General features: G+C 41.5%; 1 protein-coding gene across 1 annotated transcript; it reads right to left on the reverse strand.

Moving 5' to 3' along the window:
- Window positions 1–772: 772 nt before the first annotated feature.
- LOC110000659 (uncharacterized) lies at window positions 773–14,142 on the reverse strand. Its single transcript, XM_065955382.1, has 2 exons — window positions 10,266–14,142; window positions 773–5,194 (listed from the first exon to the last, which is right to left on the reverse strand). The coding sequence occupies exons 1-2, from the start codon at window positions 11,605–11,607 to the stop codon at window positions 3,552–3,554; spliced, it is 2,985 nt and encodes a 994-aa protein (XP_065811454.1). The 5' UTR covers window positions 11,608–14,142; the 3' UTR covers window positions 773–3,551.
- Between the last annotated feature and the right edge of the window lie 217 nt (window positions 14,143–14,359).

The following is a 14,359-nucleotide window of genomic DNA, read 5'->3' on the forward strand; positions in this document are numbered from 1 at the left end:
ATGATCATGATGATGGTAATGACCATGGTTTTTGTTTGCTTTGACTCTGATCACTTCCTGTCAGCACCTGTGTGTCCAATCGGACTCAAAGCTGATCTTTTGCTCTTACTGATATTGTTCCCTTTTTCTAGATCCTTGGTTGTGTTGTACTTACTCTCTGATGTATGTCGCTTTGGATAAAAGCATCTGCTAAATGAATTGTAGAATTGTAGAATAACTGCTGCTTGTGTACGATATCTAATCTGACTTCCTGCCATTGCTCTGTTTCCCGCTTTTGGCCTAACACACCTGTGTCTCATCTGCAGTTAATGTGACCTGTATATATACCCCTGTGTTTCCACCAGACCTCTGACAGATTGTCTTTGTCTCCTAAGTGTTTCATGCTTTCCAGACTTATTCTCCTCGTGTTTGCGCGCCTGGTTTTCAACTTTGATTGGATTTTTGGATTTTGTGGATTTGCCCGTGTTGGATTTTTCTGCCCTCACTGATGGCCTTCCTGTGTACAACCTAAGAACATTTGAGTAAAGAATTTTTTTTTCTGTTTTTTGTGTCCTGGACTTTCCTCTGCATCTGACTATAGTTTGGAATTGTTACACTGAGCATATTTCTGACTTTCTCTGCAGTGTGTTAAAGACGTAGCTTATTATTGAGCAGTTTTATAACCTGGAAGTTTGTCATGAAATCAAACTTCAGACTTTGTTTTTAGTCCCGGTTGACATGAATCGATATTGAATGTATTTGCATGAATTAAAAAACAACTCTCTGTACAAGATGGTGCAAAAAAACCTTTATTTTTCAAAGAATCACATTATTACAGACTGACTTGACAAATGTAGTGGTTATCTTCTGCCTTCTTCTTGAATCTTAAGTTATTTTTTTCTTAACCACGAAGTGACGACGTGACAATGTGCCTCATTCACATTTGTACGAACATTTGCCGCACAAATCTGAGATACATCGATATATTTTTACATAAATTTATTCTGATTCCGACCGCCAAGGCACGTACAGAATTGCTGCAACTATGTCATTCCCTGAAACAGCATCTAAGTCCCCAGACACACCGCTCTTTTTTTTTTACTTTTGAGGCTGTTTCTTGTGACTTCTACGTGTCTCCACCTCACTGCTCTCGTCCTGATACACCAATCAGATGTTCTTGTATGGAGAGATGGGGGCGTGGTAATATGCTGCTTGCAGGTTGCGGGCGCGCCTGCTGATTTAGAATGATTCTGATTCACTAACATACGCGAGGTGGTGAGAACAAAACTGGCTGGTACACACGTGTCATGAATCTGACGGTGATCTTATTTTATGCGCAGAGTAAGAACATTTCTACACATGTATTAGTGAATGAGGCCCATTGTTTTACATGCTGAGTCGGCTTGGTACACATGTTCCCATGTCCATGGTAAAACTACTGCGTTGCTCCGCCGTCACTCGTTTATTTATGTCGACAGCGTAACTCACAACAGTACACTTAACTTCCTGTCTCTTGATCATGTGACTACGGAAGTCTCACAACAAATCTTAAGAGTAAAATACAGAAATAATCACAGTAAATATTCATAAATATTCCTGAGATAAATACCAATATATTCTCTGCTGTACTGCTAATTATATAATTCAAACAATAACAAACTTATTACAGGAAAATGGCGCTTACAACAAAGATTTATCAAAACTGATCAGACATCAGAGAAATCAATCTGTTGATTAACTTTGGAACAACTGTTTATTCATTGTCTTATCATCATACATGCAAATTCAAAAGGAAATGTTCCTTGTGATTGAAAAGAATCCTTCCCTCCAGAATTTAAAGTAAATGTGTTCAACAAAGGTTTACATGAAAACTCTCCAAAAAGTTTGTGTGTATAAGGATGCAGCTTAAAAAAGGTCAGTGATCAGTAGATTAGTGACTAGAATGAATACACAAAGTGCACATTAAGATTAGACTGTGATGATGTTGTTCATATTTTCTTAAATCCTGCCCTTTGCTAATTCACAGCTTATTATTATTCATTTACCATTTAAGTTACTAACCATGTATCTTCCCGGAAGCTCCTGAGTTCTCTTGTCTCATAGGTTCCGCTGGATCATTGCTGGTTTGGACCGCCATGAAGGCATGACTCGCCCTACTCTGCCTCTGATTGGTTGGTACTCGTTGCCTTTCGTTAGGTTGGTTAGATTTAGGCATGAGGACTGTTGATTATTGGTTCAGGGTATGCCAATAAGAGGCAGAATAGGGCTCAACAGTGTGGTGCTGGAAGAAAAATTCCATTAATTTTCTCCATAGCGGATTTGATTATTAGCCATAATGTCATAACTATCCAAGGTAGACTTATGCTCTACCTGAGCGTAAAACAATGGTTGAAGCTCCTGTTGGAGACACGAGCTCGTATGATATCAACCTCGTTTTAAGAAAAACAAGAATTATTTGCGATATCGGGGCAAAGAAATACACTACCCACGAGTGTCACAGTGACGTCTCTGATTGGTTGAGCTTGCTGTTACCATGGTAATGTTTCCAGCCCCTTGGTGTCGCATATGAACACATAAGCAGGCTAGCTAGTTAGTTAGCTAACACGAAAAGTACTAATAACTTTGTCATGCCGTTGTGAATGTAGTTTAAATTTTCCACAACACAAACTACAAGATAGTACAAAACGTGTATTAACAGTATAAACACGATAACAACCACCAAAGTTACTTTTAAGAAGAAACTATATAATTCCCAATGGATTGTGGGTTGGATAGTTCCTTGACTACGGACGAAAATTATGTACACAGTCTTGTACCTTTGCCATTTCTTCCATTTTGAATGCTGTTTGGTGCCTAATTACATGTACTATAGTCACTAGTATTGGGGTAGCTGACTGTCTTGGTTCCAGTTGCCAATCTCTTGATATAAGGATTTCATGAAAAATTAAGAGAGGATTTGAATTGGGAAATTTACTCATGGAACCAGAGCCACTGAAAGGTGGGCAGTCACTGTTGAGCCCTATAGGGCCCTGAGTACCCTCATTTTCAAATCCAGACTCAAACCCATCTGTTCAAGATCTCCTACTTACTCTAGCATTTTACCTGTAATTACACTGTCCTACATTGCATTTATTTTTTGTATGCTGATTTTATCCATCGTTGTTTTTTAAATGTTGATTGTTGTACAATGTCCTTGTGTGTCCAGAAAGGCGCTTATAAATAAAATGTATTAGTATTATTATTATTATTAGTAGTACAGCAAGCAGCAAGTGAGGAAATATATTTAACATGAAAAGGGGCAATTTATATGATGGTTAGCGTGTGACTGTGTGAAGATGACTCTGAGGGTCAATGTGTGACACTTGGCAGCTCTGTGTAATGGGAACAAAAAAAACTAAACAGTAAAATTCAAAACAAACAAACCATAAGAACTTGAATTAAATCATCAAAGAGTATGTATTGTGCCAAACCCTCAACACCTTCTCTTGAAACTAAGATGTATAATATAAGTTGTTGCCACCAAACATGCATCTTTGTTCAGTTTGATGAAACAAGAGCAATCAGAGAAATGGTTATTTAACTCTGACAGGACAGATGATCAGAGGGGCAGAGTTTTTACCTCCTTCATTAGGATTAGGACCAAAGTAAGGGAAGAGTTTCATCCTAAAGGAGCAGTCTGTAAAGGAGTAGATCAGAGCTGCAGAGTCCACGTCATAAAAGGAAACCAAACCCTCCTCATAATCCACAAACACCCCCACCTTCTCAGGACCAGACTTCAGAGAGAGACGAACTGAAGAGTCATCAAGAGCTTCGTACTTATTTCCATTTCTCAAACCTATAGTCCAGAAACCTTTTTGAGGATTCAGTGTGATTTTTCCCTTCCTTTTACTCCACTCTCTGGCCACTCCTAAATCCCACTCAGTCTTTCCTTTAACCTGAACCTCGTAGTAAAATCTGCCTGCAGAGAAATTCTGCTTTCCTAAAACACAAGGAGCAGAAGAATATCTCCGTGGGTTGTCTGGTAGATTCTTCCTCACATCACCATGATGAACGTGTTTCCCATCTTCAGACAGGATGAGATCAGGTTGTGCCGTATCAGGATCAAGAGTTACATCCACAGCATACTGCTGGACTCTCTTCAGCTCAGTTTGAACCAACTTCTTCTTCTCTTCCCTTAGAGTCTCCTCCAGCTGAGCCACAGCTTTCTTCAGTGTCCTCTCGTCAAGCGGTTGACGGACATTAACCTCTGTCCAGTCTTTGGTGGGTGGAGCAGAGTTAACAGACTGGACTCTCTGGATTAAATGGAGGTGGTCTTCAGAGCGTGAGAGCTGCTGCACATCAGTTCTCCTCTTCATCAGCTCACAGATTTCCTGCTCCAGCTCTTTGATGAAAGCTTCGGCCTGTTTCTCTGTTGTTTTCAGCTTCTTGTCGATCGTGTTGATGAACTCGGCCTGGCCCCTCTCAACAGACTCCTTCAGAGCGGTGAAGACTTGAACACCTTCTGCCATCTCTCTGTCTGCATCGTCCTTACTGAGGTCCACTGAGTGTTTGATCTCTTGAATCTTCAGTTGTCTTTTCTGGATCATCTGCTGAATTTCAGCCTCTGTCTCCTCCAGCTTTGCCTTCTTTTCTTCATATTCTTCTTTCAAAGGAACAAACTTGTGTGTCTGGTGGTCTAAAACAGAGCAGAGCATGCAGACACAGGTCTGATCGGTCTTACAGAACAGCTCCAGAGGTTTATCATGCTTCGTACACATCCTGTCCTCCAGGTTCTCCACAGGGTCGATCAGCTGGTGTCTTTTCAGACGTGAAGCTGTCAGATGAGGCTCCAGGTGAGTCTCACAGTAGGAGACCAGACAGTCTAAGCAGGACTTCAGGGCCTTCAGTTTGGGTCCAGTGCAGACGTCACAGAGAACTTCTCCTGGTTTGGACTCTTGTAGCTCTGAGCTGCTGCTGCTGGCTTCCTGCTGAGCTTTGTCTCTGAACTGACCAACCATCTCAGAGAGCAAAGTGTTGACGTGCAGCTCAGGTCTTGTGTTGAAAACCGTCTTACACATTGGACACAGGTACTGGTCGTTGGTGTTCCAGTGTTCAGTGATGCAGTTTTTGCAGAAGTTGTGTCCACATGATGTGCTAACAGGATCATTGAACACATCCAGACAGATGGAGCAGAGAAACTGATCCTCAGACCGATGATAGTTTGCAGCAGCCATATCTACACAGAGTGAAAGAAAAAGAACGATTTTGTTTCAATTACATGATTAAGTATTTTCTTAAATGGGAAAGTATAGAGATCATAATCAGTTACAAATGTTAATGTTTAAGATGCAAGTACATCGCTCCACAAAGGATCATTAAAACCGGTCAATATTTGTTAGTACTGAAGACCTGGTGTTTGGTCTTTCATCCCGCTGTTGTATTCTTCTCCTATCCCACAGAAATTAAGTAGTGCTGCACTTAGTCAAAATGTCAGGTATTTTTCTTAATATATTAGAATATTTGGTGCTTGTGATATGATAATTGAATTGATCAATTTAGCCCTTTCACTCATTATGGTCACTACAGTTGAGAGCTGTTTAACAGCTGTTTTCTGCTAGATGCATTGGTTTTGATAGAATCAGCCTCTTTAGGCAAGGCAAGGCAAGTTTATTTATATAGCACCTTTCAGACACCAGGCAATTCAAAGTGCTTTACACAGGCACAAAAAGTATTTCAAACATTTCTCAAGATAATAATAAAACAATAAGAAAAATCTAATAAGCACAATATAATAAATACAAGTTGAGTTAAAAACAGTAGGTAAAAATAAGATTTAGATACAAATATGTTTAATAAAAAGTAATTGATCGAAAGAAAACAGTAAAAATTTATTTTAAATACACACATACATATCTGTGAGTTAAACAAAGCAAAGCAGTTGAATGTCTCTAATAACCGACATGGTGGTTTACTCAAATGCCACATTGAACAGAAATGTTTAGTGGGCATTAACAAGTCATCTCATACTCTGACACCCACTGGCCAGCCATAGTAAGTGCACCAAAATTGTCTTCAAAATCAAGCTGGCCGATGGAAAGTTATCAGTGCCACGTAGCTCAGGAATATCTTCCCCATCCTGCTATTCTAGATCACTTGATGATTTTTGGCACATCAAGTAACAGCAAAGGAACAGCATTATTGTCAAACTTCCCAAGTATTGACTTTGGGTTTTGAGAAAATTTAAATTGAACTACTAAATTGGACATCTTGCATTGTATAATGCATCATGTCTATAAACCCCTTGCAGGTAATCACCAGGTTCAGACTGTAATGCTGGGTATGGAGGGTGATTGTTGTTCAGGTCGATAAGAACACCAGTGAAGCAGCTTTCCTTCTTGAGTTGTCTCCTTTATTTCCAGTAAACTTGACATAAAGCCAAGTGGGTACAGTATCTGGGCATGCGTAGCAGTTTGTCTGGGGGTGTGTGCGTGTAGGAGTGTGAAAGTATGTGTGTGGTCTGCAATACAATAAAGGCAGAAATTAAACACTGTCTCTGGATTAAAGATCACTGATATTCTATTGCTAATACAAAGTGCAGTATAACACATTATCAGCACAATTTACCAAATGTAAACCCACTGTGATAAGCAATCATTTAGACAACACAGGAGATAAATGAGGGTGCACACATAAGCCTCGTTAGCTAAACATACAGAAAAATGTTACTTATAATTTTCCATGTGCTAGCCATCATGCTAATCGCTAGCATGCTTATTGCTAGCTCTGTAATCTCACTTTAATACTTCTGAACATAGAACATCAACTAAATCAAATATACTTCCAGTACTTACTAGATTCTCATGGACGCACACAATACAGCACTTAACACACAACTGGCGATTCAGACAACTGCTTAACTGAACTACATGCAGTGAGTAGAACAGCACATAGTCGAAGGGGCGGGGCTATGACGTCATCACACCAAGAGCCTTTCGTACACCCCTCTATTTGAGCCCTACTCAGAACAGTCTGTTTCCTTGTCTGACTCAGAGGACAGAACAAACACCTAGCTGTGGGAGTGTCACCCACCTGGGGGAGGGGCTACTGCCCTTTGTGATGTCATGAAGGGAAAATCTCCAAACGGCCTGTTTGAGCAGGCAAAGTGAGCAGGCAAAAGACAGAGAGGATGGACTTTTCTCATCGTTGGGGGGTTTGTAGATGGACTAGAGACACATATTAGTGTTAGAGAAACATGGAGAAGTGTGTTGTACATAATGTGTGACTTTTAAAAAAAATTATAACTAATGACCTCCATAAGTTGAGTTCATAAAAATAAAAGTTACTTATGTTAACTGGCATTGGAATTTCATGTAGACGTTTTTTGTAGTGTTATGGTACTAATGTGCTTCAGGAGAAGAGTAACGATACAGTATCTCAAGTGGTACAATGCTTTAAAACTGGATATTTTTCCTTTAGGTTTTTTTCAGAAGCCGAGGTGAAAACCTGAAGGAGGAAGATACCTCATGTTAAATATATAATCCATTTGGCTCTAAGTATAACAGAAACGGTGGTCCTCACTCCCAATATAAACTGTTCAGGACCTCACTTCTACATACCGGAATGTGTGTGTGTGTGTCTGTAACTGAGTTTCTTTCATTTGGACTTTGGTTCATTTCTAACTTCCTGGTATCGTTGTTGTTTACTGATTACATCCTGCAGCCAAACTGAATTCTATTTCCTCTGGCTGTTTCACAGTAAAAGCCTTGACGTGGAGAAACCACAATGAGCCTTTTAATTTGAAGGAAGCAGAGAAGGAATTGAAAATTGTTTTCATACAAGTCAGCAAGGATTTGTCAGCAGTAAAATTCTGCACTAAAAAATCCGTCTGCACAACAGTAAAGGTAAAAATCAGCTCTTTCACCAGCAGAGGGCGCTCGTGTTTTCTAAAGTTTTTTAAAAAAGGCCATTGTTAAGTCGCCAAAAACACTTTTAGAAACAACTTGTTTTACTGCAGGATGTTATCAGTGAACAACAACGATACGAGGAAGTCCTGTGACCCAATACACACACACACACACACACACACACACACACAGACACACACACACACAGACAGTTTAACAAGTTTGAATATGAAGAGAGAGTGAAATGAAGAGTTGAGTGTAAATCCTGGTTGTTCAAAGTGTAAACATGATCAGCTGTACTCACCAGTGTTTGCAGAGACTCTGCTGTGTCGTTGACAAAGATTGGATGAAGTTAGTTTAATTTCTTTGAAGAGAAACGGAGACCTTTCTGGACGGCTGCGTGGTCGACACCCTGACAAACTTTAAGTTTCATTTCTTCAGAGTGACGCTGAAGCTCTCCTCCCTCAGCTGTGGCTCCTCCTCTAACTGCAGCTCGTTTCTTCCCTCTGAGTCATAGGGCTGTTGTGAAATACCAGCTTCAATAGACTGATCTGATCTGATCTGAGAAGAAGAGTGTCATTAAAGTCGTCGTATCTTCTTTGTGAATAACATAGGATGCTCGAGTTCATACATTTATTACAGTCACTCTCATGTATCAGGAGAGTTTGGTGCATGTTGTGGCAGCAGAACAGAACTGATCACGTGTTGTTTCTTTATGTTGGGCTCCATCTAGTGGTCGTTGTGTGTCATAGCAGCAGTCAGAGGTCTACATGGAGGCCTGTTGTTGCTGCAGCAGTGTAGCAGGGAATTACTCTTTTATTTCAGACTTAAGAGGGAGGCAGCCACAGAGTGCAGCATCCATAATAAAACTGTGGAGATTGTAGGGTCGTACTATCTCCACAGGGCGGCTGTGACTCAGTTGGTAGAGTCATCGTCTCTTAACCGGAAGGTCGGGGGTTCGATCTCCAGCTCCTGCAGCCACATGTCCGATGTGTCCTTGGGCAAGACACTTAAACCCAAATTGCTCCCGCTGCTTCGTCGGCGGCGTGTTAATGCATATGAATGGGATTAGTTACTTCTGATGGTCTCACTACACAGCAGCCTCTACCATCAGGGTGTGAATGTGTAGTTGTGACCTGCGGTGTAAAAGTGCTTTGAGTAGTCAGAATACTAGAAAAGCGCTATATACAGTAAGCTTGAGTCCATTTATCATTCCATTTACAAATACTTGGGCTCGTATTTGGACGACCAACTTAAATTTGATGTCAACACTAAGGCAATTTTGAAGAGGGGGCAACAGAGAATCCACCTTTTAAGGAAACGGAATTCTTTCTCAGTCAGTCCTGAAATACTTTGTCATTTTTATCATTCTTTTGTTGAGAGTCTCCTTTGTTTTTCTTTTATCTGTTGGTTTCACAGCCTCTCAGTTAACGACAGAAACGGTCGTACAGGAATTGTTTAAATCTGTTCTAAGGTGTGAAACAGAGATTTGAACATTTTTTGTAAACAGCAGAGCCTCAGGAAGGTTCAGAGTATTTTTTAGCTTCTTCTGGTCATGCACTCTTAAGTGAATTTTCTCTGCTGCCTTCACGTCATCTTTATGTTTTACCTGCCTGTAAAACTAACCTCTGATTGAAATCATTCATCCCTCTGTGATCAGATTACTGAATGCTCCTTAACATTAGTACCTCTTTTAGTTCTTATCTATATTTTAACTCCTTGAGTAATCTGTTCTTTGTACGTCAACTTGCCTTTATTTATGTTTCTCTCTCATATGTACAAGCTGCTCCACACCAATTACCCCAAGAGGGATTAATTAAGTTGTTTGAATTGAATTGAGTCCTGTAGGAGTGGTCTGACACCATGAGGCCTGTGTGGTTTCTATAAATGTTCAGAACAATATCATTTTCTGTATCTATAAACCCAGCTGTTCTTCAGAGAGACACTGAAATACCAGCGGTTCATTTTATGTTTGAAAGAATAAGGATCAACTTATAGATTAGAAAACTAAAGCTTTCTTTTCTTCCCAGTTTTGAAAACTTGAAGAAGAAACGGTGCAGAAATCAAACGGTGAAAACAGGAAACTGAATGTCATTCTTAGGTCGTGTCTGAAATCATACACTCATTCTCTCCTGCCTCCTCACTAAACAGGAAGTTACATGTAGTGGATTATATAGCGCACTCATTCAGCACGATAAAAAAACATCTCGGACACGTCTCGGCTCACTCTCCGGCCGTCGACAGTGACATCATCACTGTCGCAAAACTTAAACGTGCAGCGTAACTCCGTCTCAGGACGACACGTCAGAGAGAGACTAATCCGATGGTCATCAAGAGCTTTATATTCATTCCCATTTCTCAAACATATAGTCCAGAAATCTTTCTCAGGACTCAGTGTGATTTATCCCTTTCTTTTACTGAACTCTCTAGCCACTCCTAAATCCCACTTAGTCTTTCCTTTAACCTGAACCTCGTAGTAAAATCTGCCTGAAGAGAAACTCTGCTTTCCTAAAACACAAGCACAAGAAGAGAATCTCTCTGGGTTGTCTGGAAGATTCTTCCTCACATCACCATCATGAACTTGTTTCCCATCTTCAGACAGGACGAGATTGGGATGTGCTGTATCAGGATCAAGAGTTACATCCACAGCATACTGCTGGATGTAACTCTTCAGCTCAGCTTGAACCAACTTCTTCATCTCTTCACTGAGAGTCTCCTCCAGCTGAGCCACAGCTTTCCTTAAAGTCCCCTCATAAAGTGGTTGACAGACATTAACCTCTGTCCAGTCTTTGGTGGGTGGAGCAGAGTTAACAGACTGGACTCTCTGGATTAGATGGAGGTGGTCTTCAGAGCGTGAGAGCTGCTGCACCTCAGTGCTCCTCTTCATCAGCTCACAGATTTCCTGCTCCAGCTCTTTGATGAAAGCTTCGGCCTGTTTCTCTGTTGTTTTCAGCTTCTTGTCGATCGTGTCGATGAGCTCGGCCTGGCCTCTCTCAACAGACTCCTTCAGAGCGGTGAAGACTTGAACACCTTCTGCCATCTCTCTGTCTGCATCGTCCTTACTGAGGTCCACTGAGTGTTTGATCTCTTGAATCTTCAGTTGTCTTTTCTGGATCATCTGCTGAATTTCAGCCTCTGTCTCCTCCAGCTTTGCCTTCTTTTCTTCATATTCTTCTTTCAGAGGAACAAACTTGTGTGTCTGGTGGTCTAAAACAGGGCAGAGCGTGCAGACACAGGTCTGATCGGTCTTACAGAACAGCTCCAGAGGTTTATCGTGCTTCGTACACATCCTGTCCTCCAGGTTCTCCACAGGGTCGATCAGCTGGTGTCTTTTCAGACGTGGAGCTGTCAGATGAGGCTCCAGGTGAGTCTCACAGTAGGAGACCAGACAGTCTAAGCAGGACTTCAGGGCCTTCAGTTTGGGTCCAGTGCAGACATCACAGAGAACTTCTCCTGGTTTGGACTCTTGTAGCTCTGAGCTACTGCTGCTGGCTTCCTGCTGAGCTTTGTCTCTAAACTGACCAACCATCTCAGAGATGAAAGTGTTGACCTGCAGCTCAGGTCTTGTGTTGAAAATCGTCTTACATATTGGACACAGGTACTGGTCGCTCATGTTCCAGTGTTCAGTGATGCAGTTTTTGCAGAAGTTGTGTCCACATGATGTGCTAACAGGATCATTGAACAAATCCAGACAGATGGAGCAGAGAAACTGATCCTCAGATCGATGATAGTTTGCAGCAGCCATATCTACACAGAGTGAAAGACAGATAAAGACTTTATTTTATTGATGTGATTATGTAATTTTTTAAAAATGGGACAGTCTAGAGATTCAAATCTGTTATAAATGTTAATGTTTTAGATGTAATCACTCTGCAAAGGGTTGTTAAAGGCTTGTGTTGCATTGTTGTGTTAGCATGCTAATGCTAGTGATCTTTATTATGCTCGTATCTTCACACTGCATGTAAATTTACCCGAAATGACCGTGATCTAGAAATGCTTACGTGACATTCAATTAAGCAGTGAGTACAGTATGTTATTCTTCTAGTCCCTCAATTAAACAACTTTTTCACTCGAGGGGACGAGCCGGCCGTCCCGACGATGTAAACAAACTGAAGATATGACTCAGAAAACTTGGAAAGCATCACAGACAGTGGGACTCGGGTGTCACACCCATTGTAGACAGTCATGACTCACAGAGTTATTTTCAGAGGATATACTTGAATTCTATTACATTTAAGTGTGAAAAATCGCATATTAAGCCTTTAAAGAGGTCTTTTTATGCCTTTTTGGGGTTCGTATATTTAATCTATGTACCTACTAAAGTAATGTTCACAATAGCTTAAGTTCGAAAAAAGTGTCTGTTTTCATGAACTGCCGCTCCATGCACCAGCTCGCTTCTGACTCTCTCTCTAAGGCTCTGGAGTGCCCACGTTCAGAGTCCCCACGTGTGCCAAGTCTGATCTGATTGGTCGGCCTGTCGGCTCTGCCGTAATTGGTCAGTCGCTCTGCACGGTTCTCGGAAATGTCACGCCCCTTTTACCATATTGGGAATGCAGCCACTTTGCCTCAGAGGGGAGCAAAAGCATTAGCACCTTCTACTATTCTACAATTCACTTAGCAGACGCTTTTATCCAAAGTGACATACATCAGAGAGTAAGTACAACACAAGCAAGGATCTAGAAAAAAGGGAACAATGTCAGTAAAAGCAAACGATCAGCTTTGAGTCCGAATGGACACACAGGTGCTGACAGGCATTGCACAGAGGCAAAGCACAACATTGACGGCAGTTCTTGAGAGCTCTAATCAGTATAGAAACCATCTTATAAGTCATCGTTATCAAACAAAAACTATCGTGACAACCATCATCATCATCAATGATATCGAAACCATCATCATTAAGTTAGTTGGGTCTTTAGCGTTTTCTTAAAGGTGCAGAGGGACTCTGCAGATCGAATGGAGTTTGGAAGTTCATTCCACTACCGGGGGGGCAACAGAGGTGGCGTTCATTCATCCATTTAGAGATATCAGCAAGGCATGATGAGATTCTTGTAGAGACTGTAACATCGTCTGGCGGGAATGACAGGAAGAGCTGGGTATCGTCAGCATAGCAGTGGTATGAGAAGCCTTGAGAGCAGATGATTGAACCAAGTGAGCTTGTGTATATGGAGAAGAGAAGGGGACCAAGCACTGACCCTTGAGGTACCCCTGTGGATAAACTGCGCTTTGGACACTTCTCCCTTCCATGACACTCTAAAGGATCACCTAGAGAGGTAGGACAAGAACCAGCAGAGGGCAGATCCTGAGATGCCAAGTTCAGAGAGCATGGATAGGAGGATTTTATGGTTGACTGTGTCAAAGGCAGCAGACAGGTCTAGCAGTAATAGAACTGAGGACTGACCCGCAGCTCTGGCAGCTCGTAGCAATTCTGTTACTGACAGTAGTGCAGTTTCAGTAGAGTGGCCCCGCTTAAAGCCTGACTGATTTGGGTCAAACAGATCGTTTCTGGACAGGAACTCAGAGACTTGCTTAAAGACTGTGCGCTTAAGTATTTTTAACAGAAAGGGCAGTAGTTTTCAACCTGGGCTGGGTTTAGTGTGGGTTTTTTGAGCAGAGGGGTGATCCGAGCTTGCTTGAATGCAGTGGGGAACACACCTGTTGACAGAGAGGAGTTGATGATATGCTTAAGTGCAGCATTAAGCGGAGAGGAAATGGTCTGCAGGAGGCTTGATGGTATTGGGTCCAGAGAACAGGTGGTGGGCCGAGAGTCTAGCACACGGGTGCCCAACCTTTTTTGAACCAAGATCTACTTTTAAAGTTGCCAGTCTGCCGAGATCTACCAGTCCACATAGTGAGCCATAGCCTTTACTGACAGCCTACAAATGCATTTAATACTCACACAACAAACAAAAAATAATTTCAGATATAATAAATGAGAGTTCTGTAAAAAATAATGCAATATCGACATACTTTTTTTTAAACTCTTATTTTAGGGTAGGCTACATTTTAATATTATGTTTGTATTTATATCACATATGTTTTCCCCTTAATTTAGTTTACAACAAACAACTTTAATCTGTGTGGAGATGTTCACAGACTACAGCAGGCTGCTGTGAGATGATTTTGCTTTTGTTAAATTAGCTGCAGACACGGTGAGAGTGAACGGAGTAAAGTCCAACCGACTGTTTGACCGGGTCACGTGTGTTCCCACCTCGGTCCGTACGGATCACGGATCAACTGTGTGCTGTAGCACTAAAAGTAAAAAGTAAAAAGGTTTGCGTGGTGGCTAGCGCTCCAGTGCAAGTGTGTGTGTGCGTTTGCGCTGTATGTTGGTGTGTCTCGTCCCCCGCGATGCTCACAGTCATGACAGCAGAGAGGAGCAGAGAAAAGTAGCTGCAGCTTCATCAAATGCGCTTAATACTCGTAGCATAGTTTCTATATGACTTTGTGGTAAAACATTTACCCCCCCGGTTTTACCTGCACGTCCTTGCGCATGCCTG

The sequence above is a fragment of the Labrus bergylta genome, chromosome 1, assembly GCF_963930695.1.
Source record: "Labrus bergylta chromosome 1, fLabBer1.1, whole genome shotgun sequence".
NCBI lineage: Eukaryota > Metazoa > Chordata > Actinopteri > Labriformes > Labridae > Labrus > Labrus bergylta.